Consider the following 18,520-nt stretch of genomic DNA (forward strand, 5'->3'; position numbering starts at 1 on the left):
GCAGGGCAAACCTGGTTTTCGTAGGATCCCAGTTAAAAGGCAAATCCTGAGTGTTCATGTTTATGATAAGATACCTTTATGAATGGTTCATGTTACACGGGTAAGATACGAGTCTGAGACAATACGTCTATGTGTAGCAAGGTAAGTTCCAAATCATGATATACTAAGATAACTCTAAGTTTGAGTGATATTAAGATCAAGAAAGCTATATGCTTATGTATGTGTATCAAGAAACAAGACGAAACACAAGCAACGATGAACTTTTTGAGAATCAGTATTTTGAATAATTATGGCTTAGACTAAAGATGCTAAGTTTTTTTTATCATGATAATTGGTAGGCGATCTCTAAATTTCGAGGACGAAATTTCTTTAAGGGGGGTAGAATGTAATATCCCGCTTATCAGTATCGGAATATTATCAGTCAAGCGTGCCAGAGGAAGAAAGTTTATGAGAAGTAAGTTGATGGAAATATTTTTATGACATGTCAGCTTATCACGGATAAAGTATCAGAGACGAATTAAACACGCTTGAAGACAAGGGCATAAGGGTAATTTCACGGAAAAAGGATATTTATATGGTATATGGGCTAAAAATATCTCATTTTCCTATCTCTTTTCTCTCTCTAGGTTAGAGAAGAGTTTTGCTCTCCCCTCTCTCCTCTCCATCGGCCTCTCCTTCTCTTCTCACCCCACCAACTCATCAAATCTTCTTCTTCATGGATCCAAGAACAAGTTTTAGTGCCTCTATCTTTCCACAAGAGATTGGTGACTTGGTTTGAGCTTATTTCCAATCCTTCCTTCTCTTTAGAAAAGATTCAAGGTTAGGGTTTTGATGAAGAAGCTTTGGGGTGGATCAAAGATGATCAAGCAAGGATCATGAAGCCTTAGATTGCAAGAAATCATCAAGATGAAAAGGTTATGAACAAAAGAAGCAAGTGGTACATGTTAGGGTTTTGGTTGCTTGGAAGCTTGGGATCTTTTGCAGCCTTGATTAGGTGAGTTCCATAGATAGATTACCTACCTTTGGGTTTGTATAATCTTGTGAAGAAAATCATGAATTATGTTAATTTATAAAACTAGGGTTTTGGTACCCCTTTGTATCATTTATGATCAAATATTGTTAATTGATGCCATGCACATGATATAAGTTGTTTTTATGATGTTATGGATGATTAGAATGAATTAGATCACTTGAATTGAGGTTTTTATGTAAAATCACGTTTTCTGCAGAATTCTGGACTGCTACAGTTCGCCTGGCGGAATTTAGCTCGCCATGGCGAGCTGGGGATCAGTGCTCTCTGGAGTAGCTCGCCATTGAGCTCGCCATGACTTCGCCTGGCAAAAAATTTCGCCTGGCGGAGAAATATTTGGCCTGGCGAAATTGACTGCACAGCATGTGTTGTCAATTCGTTTCGTGGCCAGCAAGGGCTATCCGAGGCTTGATCTTGCAGTATCTTTTTAAACTATGAAACCCCTCAATTCCAAGTGCCTAATGTACAATTCCAAACAAGGTTTTAAACAAAGGAAAGGCATGGTAAATCGTTAACAATGCTTGTTGATAAATGATACACAAGAGTGATATGTTATGCAATATGCTCGGGTAGCTATGATTTAAGAAAGGGAATGGATGTAGAGCCTCGACATAGTTGTTGAGAACTAGCAAGATAGCATGAATCCCTAAGTATGTCAAGTATAGGAATATGAAAGCATATGTAAGTAAGACGCGAAGTGTAATCTCTTCGCACATGAGCTAGAATGACTTAGCAAATATGTAAGTTGTGGATTGTTAGGTTAGACCCCTCCACCATGTTATGTATGAATAAGTATAAGTTACCACTAATCGGATCGATTAAGGTTCCGAGGTAAATAAGCAAGTATGTATATGTTTAACTTATGCACGACAAGACTATGACTAATAAGTGTAGGTGACATGTCTCTTGATATCCATATCAGGGGGATACAAGGGGTTCTCATTATGAGGACGATTTAAGCCGTAAGGGACCCGCATGTCACTGAGTAACAAGACGTAGGTGCTCGTGTCTCTTGTTATCCACGCCAGGGGGATACGGGAGGTTCTCGACCTAAGGGGAACGGTTTAAGCCGCAAGGGACCCGCACGACACCGAGGGAGTCCGATGTACGTACATCGGTCATGTATGGGATTGATCTCGGGGTTCAATCCCATACATGAATCAAGATAATAACTGTTTGTTCAACGCTAACCCATGAATGAACTTAGATATGTTATGCACGATGTGACTATAATTATGTTTCATGATTATGCAAGAATGAACCTATGCACATTTATGTTTAAGAATAAGAACAAGAGTACTAGATGCTATATGATAAGTATAAGGCATGGATTAGAGCAAGTAAAGAGTATGATACCGGTGACGACCTTAGGTTTCCCTGATCGTCCGGTTTAGAATCATGTCATGATATGCTATGTTATTTTATGTTTAGGCCTTGTTACGTAAGCGTACACTTGGCAATGCGGTTTAGGTTCCCTTCGACCGCCATGACATGTATAAATGAGAAGCCTGTAACAAGTAGGATATGATTATGACGGCTCTAGTAAGCACTACCGTCTAAGAATGCAAGTCCCCACACACGTATAATCAACCGTCAGGTTGTAATGTAGACACGTGGTGACCGTAGGTTTCCCCTTGAGGTTGCCTATAGCCTAGGATTTAGGGGAACTCACTGAGACATTATGTCTCATCCCAATCCTTATTTGTTTCAGATAAGCAGGATGTATATGCATGTTCGGAGCCGGATGGATATTACTTCAAGGGTTCGTTCGTAAAGCTGCAGGACGTTATGGACTTCAAGGATGTATTTTTATGCATGGATGGGTTGTATTGTATTATTATTTATACGAACGTAACTTGATGTAAATATTATTCATTCGAAGTTTTTAATTGTTGTATATTTTAATGTATCCAGTACTAATATTAATGCACGTGCCAGACTTTCTAGATACGTCTGGTATGGGTGTTACAATAACCGATTAGTTTTAACAAAAATGACCTTATGTTGTATTGAATTCTAAGCTAATTTAAGGTTGAACATGAATGGGCAAACATTAAGTGGATAATTAAAAATGAATTAGTAGAGTAATAGTTAAGTAGCTAAGAAAGGTGGCAAGGTTTCAATCAATAGGAAATGAGTAATTGGAGCTCAAATAGACATGTCACATCATCACAACTCTTGCATAAGAATAGCTCAAGTTTCAAATTCAAAGATAGATAGATAGATAGATAGATAGATGGATCCCTTCTCTTTTTTAATTAGTTGTTTCTCTATCTTATAGTCACATCAATAGTTATAATTGATGTATTTTTATACTAGTTGTCCAAAAGTTGTTGAATTTTGGATGTTAATATAACATTACTCAAAATAAATATCGTTCTACAAATCAAGTTGCGTGTCATGTGGGTGTTCTAAAATAGTATGGAGTACACTTTGAACGAAATAATGAATTAAAAAATAATGAACTAAAATTGTGAATGCATTCGGACAAGTTGGATTGAAATAAGAGAAAATTTATTCTTTCTTATACTTATTATGAACTTAAACAAGCAATTTAACTACTGTAGTTACAAATGCACATCTTAGCTTTCAAAAGAGAGTTGTCCAAACAAGTGCCAAAACCATTATATTTGCTAGCACACTTCGAATGGCATTCAGGAGTAGAACTGCATGGTCCCAATCCAATTTCACATGTTCTTGTAGGTTGATTTGGATGCTTGGAAGGAACATAGTTGAAAAAACATGTGCATAGGTTGAAGTGATCACATTCCCACCGTAATACACCACCATCGTAATTTTTGGATTTACAATCTGACTCGCAATTTATGACATTACATTTGTCGGTAATTTGTGAGCATGCTCCTGCTTCTACCTTTAATTGCACTGTTCTCATATTACAAGAGAAAAATATGTTAGAGATTTATATATATATTTAAAATTTAAAATCATATTGTTGAATTAATGCAACTTTGATCTCATATTTTAACTGAAAAAATGTTTTAGTCTCCATATTTCACAAGTTTTAGGGTTTTTTATCCCACATTTTAATTGGCTTGTGAAGGAAAATAATGAAACTTGTAAAGTTTGTGAAAAAAAAAAATCCCGGATTTAAAAACTCAAGGACTAAACCCATGTTTAAGTTAAAAAAGGACCAAAGATATATTATTAAGTAACATCAAAATCATTGTCAAAACTATTATCATATAATTGTGAATGATAAAGAAAAGCAAAGAATTTGAAATGTGATTTGCCATTGACCAATGATTCTTTATTTTTGTTTATTTTGATTTGGTATTTGTGTATGTTTCTATGTTAGTGGTGAAATCAAAGTGGTGCCTTTTTAGCTATGAATAGTGTAATGTATCTTTTGAAAATTAATTAACATAAAAAGTGTAATGTATCATTTGAAAATTAATTAACATAAAAAAAAGGTTGAAGAAACAAATAATTACCTGCGGCAAAGGTTGCTAGGATGACAAAGAAATAAAAGAAATTTGACATGTGGTTTGCCATTAGTAAACAATTCTTTTCTTAGCAAAGTTAATTTCTTTTGGCTTGGTAGTGTTTTGAGGACACAGTCATGGTGTATTTATATGCAAAATTATTTTGTTTGACATTGTTATGGAATAATTCACAATTATTGATAATAATCATATTTAATTGCTACTATTAGTAAAAAAATAAAAAATTGCTACTAATATTGTGGAATTACCCTTTTGGAGAAGAAAAACATTGACTTTCATCACGTCATTCAATTCTCCTCAAATGAGCTTTTATTTTAGATAGTATTGATTCCACATTCATGTAACGGAATCAAATTATTATTTCCCTGAAATAATTATAACATAATCAATTAACATCCCAATAATTACCTTAAAATCAATATCAACCAATCACATTCAATGAATTACCTGCATACAATTAACGTCATCAAAAGTAATGTTAACAACTGTATGGAATAATATAATATAACATATCCTGGCTAAATATATCCTCATTATTTGACTTTTTTTAAAAATTATAATTTTTTTTACTAAACGTAGTAAAGGTTCATATTAAACACAAACGCATAAGTTAGGAACCATCGATACTTGGTGTAAATATTTTGACAGAAACCTAATCTTACCCATATAAAATAATTAATTATATGTCAAGTAATACTTTTAATAAATGAAAATATATTTAATAGGCTCTAATTGTACGGACTTAAGAGGTCCGACCCAATCATTCTTTGAGTCGTCCACCAACAAAATTCAATAAGAATACGGTGTAAAGGCCGAATAAGCAAGACATGTGCAAGTCCATCAAGGTGAACGCTTATCTCATAGCATGGTGCATTATAGGATCCTACCTTCTACACCACCTATAATATCTCTCTTGTTAATTCTGTCTGTTATTAGTGTCAGTTAAACGCGTCCGAAAATGACGGTTTAAGTGATGATATTTCTTTAATTTCAAACCACCTATATATATGAAACATTCCCTTACTCCATTCATTTTCACTATTCTTTTCCACACAATGAGAAGCATATTCCCTCATTCTCTCCCTCCTCTCAAGGTTTTCCCTCCCTCTTCACCCTGAATCTCTAATTCAACATCCAAACTCTAACCAATCCAACATGCAAGCTTGCCATTGCAACCTCTATGTGAATTAATCTCTATTTCAAGTTTTGAATCTGCTCCCCTTTCACTTGTCTCCCTGGGCCAAGCCACTCACTACAAGAAAAAAAGGCATTTTGCGACTTTTAAAATGACTGATTGCTACTGTTAAAAGAAAAACAGGCGCTGATGTTGGGGTCGCAACTGCCTTTTCTGACAGTTCAGAGAACAGTCGTACCAACCGTCGCAAAGGCTATTGCGACCCTTGCCAACAGCCGCAATTGCTCCTGTGCGACAGTTCATAACAGTCACAAAGTAGGTGCTTTAATTTAATTTAAACAGGCTTGCGACGCTTCCCAACGGTCGCAAATGTTTAGTTTGTTTAAAAAACTAAAATAAAATGGACAGCTTTTGTTGCCAATTTAAATAAATATATTAATAAATAATTAAAATACAGAAATATATAACTAAAAATATCAATATCTCATTCATATAATTCTTTCAAAAGTAACAATCAAAACAGTAGATAAAGTACATAGTTTCAACATTGAAAAACCAATACACTAGTAGGTGGATACCAAAAAAAAAAAATAGATTAAGTAATATTCCCAAAAATTGTTGGAGGGAAAAGTTGAAGAGCCTCAATACAATAGATATATCTCACTACACAAACATGATCCATGCACTGCTGTTTAGCCGGAAAAGTTGAAGAGCCTAAAATTGTTGGAACGGAAGGTGCCTACAGGCACGTTAGCACTCCGACGCTCAAGTCAGTAATGGAACTGAGAAAGAGTGTGTAGAAAGTGTTGTGAAAAGTGATGTGTACCTTGAGAGTGAAGCAAGTTCACCCTTATATAGACACGCGTTGGTCATAACTGTCTCCGGGTTATGCTGCGTGTGATTAGGGATGGAGGAGGATACATGTAGGGTGATCCTCATGCAAGGTCGTACTTCAGTGCTGCACGTAGGCATGGCAATGGGGCGGGGTGGGGACATGTTTTACATTCCCCTTCCCCATACCCGATTTTCATATACTTACCTGTTACCCTACTCATACCCAACGGGGATGAGAAGTTGAACCCCATCCCCGTCCCCGACGGGTTCGGGAATCTCCGCTCCATCCCCGTCCCCGCATTGAATATGTTTTTTTTTTTAATAAAAATAGAAGTTTTTTTGCAACTCTTAGAGAAATGTTGTAATGCATTATCCAACAATATGCTCACTTTATCATTTGTTAAACTGATTGATTTAGTTGCTCATTTAAATATCAATGGTAGTTTTTATAACATGCCAATTATCAAACATGACATATCAACATAAAGTAATTTTTTGCATTCGGGACGGGTTTGGGTATGAGTTCGGGGTGGGTACCTATATACCTGTTACCCGTCCCATACCCGTGTTTTGAAATCGGAGAAAACCCAAACCCAGTCAAAACGGGAAAAGCCCGTCAAATTAGGTTTGGTTCGGGCGGGTAACCACGGATATGAATTTTGTTGCCATACCTAGTTGCATGACGTATTAAAGCTAGCGTGCTCCTTCAAGTGCGGAGCCTTAAGGCGGTGTATCTCATGCCACATGCTGACGTGTGATTGGTCTTCTGACCAGTCCAGAACACTATATGTTTTAATGTTGGTAAAATGCTTACCAAAAGTTGCTCTACAAACATAGTAGTCAATTCCATCGAATCAATGTCAATTCCATCTAATCAATTTTTGTGTATATTGGTGGTTAATGTTGGTAAAATGCTTCCCAAAAGTTGCTCTACATACATAGTAGTCAATTCCATCTAATCAATTTTTTTGTATATTGGTGGTATATGGTATATATGTCTAATTCCATCTAATCAATTTTTGTGTATATTGGTGGTATATGGTATATATGTCTAATTCCATCTAATCAATTTTTGTGTATATTGGTGGTATATGGTATATATGTCTAAGTTTAACTATGATTTTGTTGGGGGAGTCCGGGGAGCCCCAGGAGCGGCAATGGGTCAGACGTCCAGGACCATAAGAGACTTAGACACCACACTCTTACCCAAAACTTAGACACCACAATCTTACCCAAAACTTACCCAAAACCTTTAACTATGATTTTGTTGGGGAGTCCGGGGAGCCCCAGGAGCGGCAATGGTTCAATTTTTGTGTATATTGGTGGTATATGGTATATATGTCTTATATGGTATATATGTCTAAGTTTAACTATGATTTTGTTGGGGAGTCCGGGGAGCCCTGGGAGCAGCAATGGGTCAGACGTCCAGGACCATAAGAGACTTAGACACCACACTCTTACCCAAAACTTAGACACCACACTTTGTTGGGGAGTCCGGGGAGCCCCAGGAGCGGCAATGGTTCAATTTTTGTGTATATTGGTGGTATATGGTATATATGTCTTATATGGTATATATGTCTAAGTTTAACTATGATTTCGTTGGGGAGTCCGGGGAGCCCCGGGAGCGGCAATGGGTCAGACGTCCAGGACCATAAGAGACTTAGACACCACACTCTTACCCAACTTAACCACACTCTTACCCCAAAACCTTTAACCACACTCTTACCCAAAACCTTTAACTATGTTACCCAAAACCTTTAACCACACTCTTACCCCAAAACCTTTAACCACACTCTTACCCAAAACCTTTAACTATGATTTTGTTGGGGAGTCCGGGGAGCCCCAAGAGCGGCAATGGGTCAGACGTCCAGGTTGGAGAGTCCGGGGAGCCCCGGGAGCGGCCCAGGACCATAAGAGACTTAGACACCACACTCTTACCCAAAACTTAGACACCACACTCTTACCCAAAACCTTTAACTATGATATTTTGTTGGGGAGTCCGGGGAGCCCCAAGAGCGGCAATGGGTCAGACGTCCAGGTTGGGGAGTCCGGGGAGCCCCGGGAGCGGCCCAGGACCATAAGAGACTTAGACACCACACTCTTACCCAAAACTTAGACACCACACTCTTACCCAAAACCTTTAACTATGATTTTGTTCGGGAGTCCGGGGAGCCCCAGGCCTTTAATAACTATGATGGGGAGTCCGGGGAGCCCCAAGAGCGGCAATGGGTCAGACGTCCAGGTTGGGGAGTCCGGGGAGCCCCGGGAGCGGCCCAGGACCATAAGAGACTTAGACACCACACTCTTACCCAAAACTTAGACACCACACTCTTACCCAAAACCTTTAACTATGATTTTGTTCGGGAGTCCGGGGAGCCCCAGGCCTTTAATAACTGATTTTGTTGGGGAGTCCGGGGAGCCCCAGGAGCGGCAATGGGTCAGACGTCCAGGACCATAAGAGACTTAGACACCACACTCTTACCCAAAACCTTAAGGCAATGAGTTTTATGGGTTCCCTCTCTTATATATCCTTTGTTTCCTCCATTCCTATTCGATGTGGGACATAATCACTCACACTTGATTACCCAACAGATTTATCATCTCTGTACTCCAGTTTCATATGGAAAATGGTTATTTTTTTTATATTTTTTGGGAAGATGGAAAATGGTTATTGTTTTTAGAGATATTCACAAGAAACAGAACAATTCTATATGAGACAAATAAGTAATTCTTTCAAATAATATCTACCCTATGTATGGCCAATCAAAACTCAATTTCTCTATTTTATGCTTACATCGTATCAATTATTCGTACCAAGCAGCATTGCTAGCTCTTCAAATATTGGCGTAAAAATACATTATAGAGTTCAGTTTGATTGAAGTAATAATATGTGAAGGCAATGATGGACACAAGTACGTTTCAAATAGGAAAAATAAACTTATTTCATTCATAGATGTTTTATATCCTTACAATAATCGATTTCTAGCTTCTATAGGAACAAACACATCTATCCTTGGTAAACTGATTTGGAATACAAGTCCCAAAACCTTTTTTATAAGCGGCAGCACACTTTGCATTACAACAAGATTGATCACATTCACCTTGATAGCATGTTCCCATCCCAATACGACACAAATTCTTTGAGGAAGGATCTTGATTGAAAGTACAAGTGCATAAGTTGAAGAGATCACATTTCCAACTTACTCCAACGGTGCCATGAGTAGATTTACAATGTGAAGGGCAATCTATGTCATCACATCTGTTGAATATATCTGTGCATGTGCCTGCTTCCACCGTTGAATATTGCACTATGGTTCCATGCATAAATAAATTAGAGAGAAAAATATTTAGATGTTTATCATTTAAAAATTAATTAACATAAAAAAAGTTTGAAGAAATTAATAATTACCTGCGGCAATGGTGGCTAGGATGACAAAGAAATAAAAGAAATTAGAGATGTGGTTTGCCATTAGTGAACAATTCTTTTCTTTGCTAAGTTAATTTCTTTTGGCTTGGTAGTGTTTTGAGGAGACAGTGATGGTGTATTTATATGCCACAAATGATTCACATATTAAACGGTCAAATATCATTCAGACTATAATGTCCCTAAATAATCAAACCTACTTAATTACCATTAATGTGGCACATTGTTATGGCATTGTTATGGAATAGTAATTCACAATTAATGCTAATAATCATATTTATTTGCTACTATTAGTAAAAAAAAAAAATCTTACTAATATTGTGGAATACCCATTCGGAGAAGGAAAAATAAAACTAATAGTTGACTATCAGGCATCAGCACATTCAATTCTTCTCCCCTCATACATATGAAATCTCCTAAAAAAATTCGCCTTGAATCAGTATTTTTTGGGTAGTATTGATGCCACATTCAGGTAACGGAATCAAATTATTATTTCACTCCAATAATTACCTTAAAATCAATATCATCGAATCACATTCCAATAAATTAAAAAAGTAATTTATTTAAAAAAGTAATTTATTTTTTAAAATCAATATCATCGAATCAGTATTTTTTTATTAATTTATTTTGAGAGATAAAATCTCAACATTTAGTACATTATGCATAAATGATAGTTTACTAATAATTACACGCAAAATAAAGACGGACACTACATGTTCGTCTATCCAAATTTGTCTAGTTTATTTTGCTGTATTTATATTTTGTGGTTTTATATTTAAATTTGAAAAATAAAATAAATAAATAATTTTTTTGACAAAAATAAAATAAATAAATGTTATATGACTAGGCTCATATTTATTTTTCCTTAAGAACAGGAGGGTTAAAAAAAATAAAAAAATGTCTGAGTTCATCAAATAAATTTGACCAATGTTTAAACAAATCTTTATACAATTCCTCTTTAATTTTGCTATCAATCTTTATACAAATCCTTTGCTATGCGATCAATTCTTTTAAGATTATGTCATCGTGAGCTTAGCTTAGTGGGTAGGGACATGAATAATTTTTTTTGGTGGTGGCCGGGGTTTGAACCCCAAACCTTGCATATATTATGCATTGTCCATACCAACTGAGCTAAGCTCACGAGGACAGGTAGGGACAATGCATAATATATGTAAGGTCCGGGGTTCAAACCTCGTCCACCACAAAAAAAAAAAAAAAATCTTTTAATATTAAGTTAGTCTTTTATTACTGTCATGTGTTACCACCAAAACATTGTTGTAATTATTTTCTATATCCTTTGGTACACCTTGTACTGGGGGGTAGCCAACTGGTTTATATTCCATTTTGATTTCTTAAAAAAAAATGTTACTCTTTTATTAAGCAACCAATTAAAAAAATGGTTTATTATGCAAATTTTTGAAGGTTCCACCTCAAAAATAGTTTATTTATTTATTTTAGATAGTACTGACAGAATTAACAAGCGGAATATTTTAGGTGGTGTAGAAGGTAGGATCCTCTAATGCACCATTGCTATGAGATAAGCGTTCATCTTGATGGTACATGTCACACTTATTGGGCCTTCACACTGTATTCTTAATGAATTTTGTTGCTGGACGACTCAGAGATTGATTGGTTCGGGCCTCTTAAGTCCGTACAATTAGAGCCTATTAAAGATATTTTCATTTATTAAAAATATTATTTGACATATAATTAATTATTTTATTTGGGTAAGACTAGGTTTCTGTCAAAATATTTACACCAAGTGTCAATGGTTCACTTATGTGTGTGTTTAATAAGAACCTCAAAAATGGTCTAAAGTAAAGGTGAACGTTGACTATTTTTAGTAAAAAAATTATAATTTTTAAAAAGGTCAAAATAGTTTATTTAATTGATTGCTTAATAAAAGAGTAACATAAATGAACCTCAAAAAGGTTAAAAATTAGATGGACATTTAAAAAATAGTTTATTTATTTATTTTGTCAGCGAAATTAACTGTTTTCTTTAGTTGAACATTCTTCTGCTACAATTTTTTTGATGATAATATAATATTTTTTCAAATTTAAATATAAAAACACAAAATATAAATACAGCAAAATACACTAGAAAAATTTGGATAAACGAGCATGTAGTGTCTGTCTTTATTTTGCAAGTTCAGGTTTAGTTAGTGTTTGCATGTGAATTTTTGGTGTTGGAAGATGCTTTATGTTGGTGTTTAGAAGAAAACAATCAAGAGAAGAAGCATAGGAAATGAACTTTGGGTACAAGGGTTTGAGTTTTGAGTTGAAGCTTTGGTCCCCTTAAGTGATTAAGTTGTTCTTGCATGGCTTTATGATGATTATATTAGGAATGATAAGCTTAATAAGTTGTTGTATGAGTGGTTTTAGAACTGATTATGCATGTTTGGATCGATGGGTTGGAGCTTGGGTTGAAATTGAAATTTGCAGAAGCTATAAGTTGTTGTTTAAGCAGTTAAGTGCTGTTAAGCTAGAGCTTGGGATACATGTTTGGCGTGAAGCAAGGGTTTAGTGCAGGAGCTAAGGGTTTCAAAAGATATTAGAAGTGGTTGTTGTTGCCGGTGAGATGAAAAGCTGGAAGTAGAAGCAATAAGTTTATACTTAAGCTATTTCAGATAAGCCATGAGCACTTAAGTTTGATTAAGGCAGAAGCTTAAGCTATAATAGAAGCTATTTTAAAGCATCCAAATTAAGTCATGGTGAGTTCCTTTAGATAGAACCCAACTTTGGGGTAGATTAATTGCTTATTGTGTGAGATATCTACTAACCTAGATAAGAAAATAAATGTCTGTGTTTTTGACCATTTTGCCCTTCTGAGGGCATTTTGGTAATCTACTTATTTGAGAAGGGGGCATTTTAGTAATCTCATTGTTTCCACTAACATTTGGGCAATATATGGAGTGGCTCTGGACAAGGAAATAAAAAAAAAACTTTCTCTAAAATACGCGTTCTCTAAAACGCTCTCTCCGTCACCTGCGATCTTCACTGCCGCCGTCAATCTCGCCGTCGCCGTCGTCGATCTCGCCGTCGAACACACTAATCTCCACCGTTCATCATCTTTTTCAGCATGCATGTCTAGGTTATTGATGTATTTCATTTTTTGTTTTGTTTGTTTTTATTAATTTTTTCTCTCTTTTTTGATTTGGCTGTTTTATTCATTTCCTCTTTGATCGATTGAGAGAATTGGGTTTTTGTTGTTCTCATTTGTTGATCTCATGATTGAATGCTTGATTTTTGTTTTATTGTTTTTTCCAGAATTTTTTTTTCTCTGTTTCGATGGTGATTAGGGTTTCATGTGTTTAGAATGCAGATTGGCCTCAACAGGACTCTCTGAATCGCGTCCAACTGGTATGGGTTTTTTTTGTTTTTGTGTTTTGTCAAAGATTGTATTTTTGGGTTCATGCAATTTTGGATTTTCACTACAGGATCTGTTGGAGGCATTTCAAGTTGCAATAATGGATACAGGTTTAAGAAAAACATTGATTTCTGTTCTGCTTATCAAAGAGACTGGTCAAGCTATTAGGTCCACTGGTGTCAAAATATTGATTGTTTTCTTAGCTCCCACTGGTCACCTTGTGAATGAGATATGTTGTTCATAACTTTGTGTTTAATTCACTATTTTTCAATTCACAAGCGTGATCTTTTTGGTGAATTAAGTTGTTTCTTGTGCATTCACATTGCAGCCTATGGTTCTAAAGGAGTTGATACATGGAATTTGAAGAGCTGGCAGAAGGAAATTAGTGACAATGATGTATGTTTATCTTTTCCAGAAAATTACTTTAGGCTTCTTTTGTTCATTAGTGATTTTACTTTCATGATTTGGAGTATTGATCGCTTTTTAGGGCTCATGGACTTTTTAACTTTAGAGCTTACTGTCAATTTATTTTTGAATTTATAAGAAATTAGTGACAATTTATTTTTAGGTTTGTTAATTGCTTGATTTATTTTTGAATATTATTATCATTCATTATAGAAACATTATAACTTGAACTAGATAATGAAGATATTACTGATTTTAATTTTGCAGGTGTTGGTCTTGGATGTGGCTGTCAATGGAGGGACCAAGGTTTCTGACAAAGAATTTTTTGTGACTACAGAGTTACTTATGAGGAAATTGCTAAAGGTGGATGGTATTAAGGCTGAAGGTGATGCTAGGTTGCAGAGAAAAGCTGAGGTAATGTTTATGGTGTTGAGAGTTACTGACTTGAAAGCTTATGATTGAAGATTTTATTTTGCTCAATTTACATTGTTATAAGAATACCATATATGTGCCAAACAAAATCATGGTATTAAAGATGAGAAAATTATTTCTTTTTGATTCTAAATACAACAAAACAATTTTTTTTGAGATAGGTTAGAATAGAGTAAGCTAAGAATAGAAGCTACAAATAATGGTTCATCTTCTATATATGTTAGAATAGAAGTTTGGCAAGTTTACAACACACATTGAAAAAAGAGTGTATGCTTATGTTTTCCTTCTATATTATATATGTTTAAATTTGTTGTTTGAGTTTCATTTCTGAAGAGATCAGTTGAACCGATAAAATAGCAAACATGAGACAATCATGTGATTTGGAGAGTTGACTGAATATATTTTTTTGCAGATTGTGCATTCGATTGCTCTATTTCGGGTTGACTTCGCAGGAAGAGGAGAGCTTACTGAGCGCCAGGTCTGTGAATTAGTCATTACTTTAGCCCATTATTTTAATCGCAAAAGTTCCTCTTTTTATTATTTCCTTCTCTAGGTTTGTTTTATGTGAAGGTTTATATGATGTTTTGCTTGATGATGGCTTCCTTAGATTTTACTTACTGTGTTTTATAGATAATACCTACAACATCAACCAACAACACGAGATTGAGCCAAGGGAGACAATTGATCTAAATCTCTATGATGTCATTTAAGGAAGCTCAATACTTTGTTTTTCAGATGTCACATTCATTGTCTTCTTTAATTGTATTGATTTATTGGAAAATTTCAATTGCTCGACCGATTCCTGGAGTGGCTATTTGCACGGAATCACAAGGTATGCTTTAAAGTTCTGTGCTTGTGCCTTTCTGCTTCCTTTTTGTGGCCAAGCTGCTACTCATCTGCACCTGCCTTTGCTAAATGCTATTAGGTTCTGATCTTCAGTCAGTGGACCAAAGTGCTAGATATAATGGATTATTATTTTAGTGAAAAGGGTTTCGAAGTTTCCAGGATTGACGGTTCGGTGAAGCTGGATGATAGGAAACGGCAGGTCTGTATCAATGCTTGGATAACACAACTTTTAATCATACACCTCAACTTACTTTTGATTCACTTTGACACCTTTTGTCCTTTTGGTGTTATGCATTTTCTTCTTATGAGGTATGTGGATGTAATTATAAGCATAATTCAGATGGTTTTTAAGCACTTTCTTTCCTATTGCAAATGGCAGATTCATTCCCATTATTGACACCACTAATTTATTGAATTTCAAAATAATGAGTATTATCACAAATCATCAAAAAATGATGTGAAAGATCTTTTTTATTGATTAATAATTTCATCTCCCTGATATGTCAGTGTTCATGCATCCTCTTTTTTGCATTTGTTCATGCATCCTTCTGTGATGTGGTTACAAAAGAAATGGCTTGGTCTTCCTGCCCCGTTAATTATTTCTGGTCTAATTGGCTACTACGTGCACTTCTAAAATTTATCTTCCTACTATAATATATTGATCAATTGTTTCTTTGTCTTTACATGCATATGGAATTTAATGAAATATAGCCATTTGCATGTTCCTATTAGATGAGCCAAGGAATAGAGTCAATGTAAAGATATTCCATGTTTTGTTAAAAAAAATGAGTTTGCTGAGTTTATCTTGTCTGTTAATAGATAAAAAGTATGTGGTTGTTCTATTATGTGTATATAGCTTTGATCTATAATTTCTTAAAGCACATGCTCTTCTATCTGGATGAAAAAATGCAGTTAAAGTTGTCTATTGTTATTTTATTAAAAAAATTGATTGGCGTTGATTTGATTGAAGTTTTGGCTTAATGCAAAGTAGAATCATGGACAATTTGGTGTTCAAGTTGAAATAGGGGTAAAGTTTCCTCCACATTAAAAGTGCATTATATAATTTTGGACTGTATCAACGTACTCCTTTTTTTCTCGAGTTATTACAAGTAGACTAAGCAACCTGTAAGCTTACTATGTCTAAGCAACCTGTAAGCTTACCATGTAATTGACTAAAAGCACATCACAAGGCATACTTATATAAGTTCAAAATTTGAGTACAGTTTGTAATTGATGCAAGGTACGTTTGTTGAATCTGAACTGTTTTAAAAACAAGCGAGAACAACAGTTTGTGTGGATCAATTTTTATAGTTTGAGTTCGGTTAGTGTAGTGAACCATGTTTGAAACATCAGTTCGTCATATCAGAGAAACAGTTTGGTTCTTTTTAGTGTAGTATGATTTGGTTTTATAGTTGGGTTCTGTTTTTCCGTTTATTTGAACAGTCCTAACTAACTGCTAAGATAGTTCTTTGAATTCCCAGAACCAAAGCATTTTCTTAGTCCTCTAGGAATGTTGTACTCCATATTATGTTTTTATGTAAAATAAAATGATTAGGTTTTTATATTATGAAATAGGGTAAGATGATTTTATTGGTAATTTTATTTGACTTCCTTGAATAATTAGCTTTCACTCTATCTATTGAAATATAAAGGACTGCCACAGCTACTAACATAAATATAATATTCTAAGTTTTTTCTACCCATTTTTTCTATACTTCTATTCTTTTCTACCAAAAATAAACCGTTCTTTCTTTTTTCTTCAAAAATTTATTCCACCTTCCTTCTTGCCCCATACTATTATTCTCAATATTATGATGTCTTTTCTGCTCAGGAAATTTGTGAATCTTTTACATACATCTTGGTGTGGGTTATGCAATTTTGTGGTATAAATTTCATTAAGCAAAACACTTTGTTAAATTTCTATAGGATCCATGGCATCTTCCCTCAACAATGGAGATAAGAAGGCTGTTAATGGTGCAGGAAGTTGATTTCATGGCTTAGAGGATCAAAGATTACATCGGAGAGAAGAAGGCTGTTAACAGTTATGTTCTTTGTGGAAATCTTTGCAGAAATGGTTTCACCGTGTTTATTAATTGAGTTCCAGAAATGAGTTATTCAAATTAGTATTTTTTGTACAGCAGGTAATTTTTGGGGGCATGACTAGCATTTTATTGATTCAACTTAACTTTTAAAATGAAATTTAGATACCTCTTGGTGTAGTGATTTTACTGATATTTGGTGTATTATGCTGTAGGTGGAGAGCATTTGGATATAGATAATTTCACTTGGCTGCAACTTCGCAACGGCGATGAAATAATTCAAGAATGCAAAAGCCCTTAATCGTTGCCTTATAGATTTGTAATGATCATTTTTTCCACCATTAGATTCAATTCTTATTAGCAATTAGAAAATTATTATCATGTATTTTCGTTAGTTGCTTTCAGCTGTTTCTCTGCCCGTTCCTTTGCAATTCTATTAGCATTGTATTGGTGTAATTTATTATGTTTTAATTTGAGTTTGGGATCTGGTTGCTGTTATTTCAGCATTTGATTGTATTGTTGATTGGTCTAGACTCTACTTGTGTTGAGACCTCTATTATCTAATTTGTCAAGAGTAGATATTCATTTCCGAGTTAAATTCTGTTGCTCTTTATGATAAGTTTTTTATTTTATTACATTCCATTAGTCATTTTTAGTTTATGATTCACAACGACTTCTCAAATATTATTGATGTTTTTTTTATGTTATATTTAGTTATCAAAGAGGTACAATATCTTAATAAAATGTTCTGTTAGTGTATGTTCAAAAATTGTTGTTGCTAAATAATTGAACAAAACAACACAACGAGTTCTCAATATCCACGAGAATGATAGTAACAATTTGTACTAAAGAACATATATTTTTTCTTTCTGAAAGAATTCTGCAAAACAACTTTTTGTCAAAATTTATTATTTTTTAATTTTAAGAAAGTACTGAGATTATTTTTCAAAAAATTCCTCTCATTGTGTGCGCCATCCACACCAAATTATTACATAGCGCCAGAGGTAAAGCAGTGAGGCCTGAGGAAGGAGCTCAAATGATGGCCAAAGTTGAAATAAAAGAGAAATGAAATGATTTTGTATGGAAGACACACCATTAATTCGATAGAGCTTCAACATCCAAGAGGATCATACACAATCCACCAACGATCATTTATTCAATATTAGAATTGACATGAACGAACATTATACTTTTTAAGTCAAAAAGGTCTTTAACCACTCATTTTGTTTCTTTGGTTCATTTTGTGTGATGTGAATATTGGTGTTAATCCGGTAACTCTGTGACAGTTGCGCTTGCTTTTATAAGTTTGGCTAACATGTAATCGTAATTTGCACATCATTGGTTCCTTCATTGGTTCCAATTAGTTTAATCTGAATTATGTTGTTTTCCTGACTTCATGAACAAAATATATGTTTTTTTCTTTGATAAATATTTCTAATGTTTGTGCAATATTCCTTAATTTGCTTATTTTTCCTTTGGAACAATTTTTTTTACAAGATACGTTGTTCAACCTATGCGAAGCACGGGTTTGTAACTAATTCT

At 34.7% G+C, this 18,520-nt stretch overlaps 1 protein-coding gene across 11 annotated transcripts; it reads left to right on the top strand.

Moving 5' to 3' along the window:
- The first annotated feature begins 12,831 nt into the window (after positions 1–12,831).
- On the top strand, positions 12,832–17,576 carry LOC146946136 (uncharacterized). Of its 11 annotated transcripts, none has more exons than XM_085744325.1 (10): positions 12,832–12,980; positions 13,157–13,249; positions 13,327–13,366; positions 13,585–13,652; positions 13,929–14,075; positions 14,506–14,571; positions 14,724–14,925; positions 15,019–15,138; positions 16,866–17,080; positions 17,194–17,576. In XM_085744325.1, exons 3-7 carry the CDS (start codon positions 13,357–13,359, stop codon positions 14,781–14,783), a joined length of 351 nt encoding a protein of 116 aa, XP_085600451.1. In that variant the 5' UTR covers positions 12,832–12,980; positions 13,157–13,249; positions 13,327–13,356; the 3' UTR covers positions 14,784–14,925; positions 15,019–15,138; positions 16,866–17,080; positions 17,194–17,576. The 11 variants fall into 11 exon arrangements, with proteins under 11 accessions (XP_085600451.1, XP_085600447.1, XP_085600448.1 ...); XM_085744321.1 differs by adding an exon at positions 15,910–15,966 and having other exon boundaries at positions 13,205–13,249; positions 13,327–13,652; positions 15,019–15,248; XM_085744322.1 differs by adding an exon at positions 15,910–15,966 and having other exon boundaries at positions 13,205–13,249; positions 13,327–13,652.
- Positions 17,577–18,520: the final 944 nt, after the last annotated feature.

The sequence above is a fragment of the Medicago sativa genome, chromosome 2 (genome assembly GCF_051527215.1).
Source record: "Medicago sativa cultivar Bolivia chromosome 2, Bolivia_mono, whole genome shotgun sequence".
In the NCBI taxonomy this organism is placed as follows: domain Eukaryota; kingdom Viridiplantae; phylum Streptophyta; class Magnoliopsida; order Fabales; family Fabaceae; genus Medicago; species Medicago sativa.

Coding starts and splice junctions, on each gene's coding strand:
- LOC146946136 (XM_085744319.1), top strand. CDS start 13,488: ATGTTGTTCATAACTTTGTGTTTAATTCACTATTTTTCAATTCACAAG. Junction 14,076..14,505: donor GGTTGCAGAGAAAAGCTGAG/GTAATGTTTATG, acceptor ATTTTTTTGCAG/ATTGTGCATTCGATTGCTCT. Junction 14,572..14,723: donor GAGAGCTTACTGAGCGCCAG/GTCTGTGAATTA, acceptor TGTGTTTTATAG/ATAATACCTACAACATCAAC.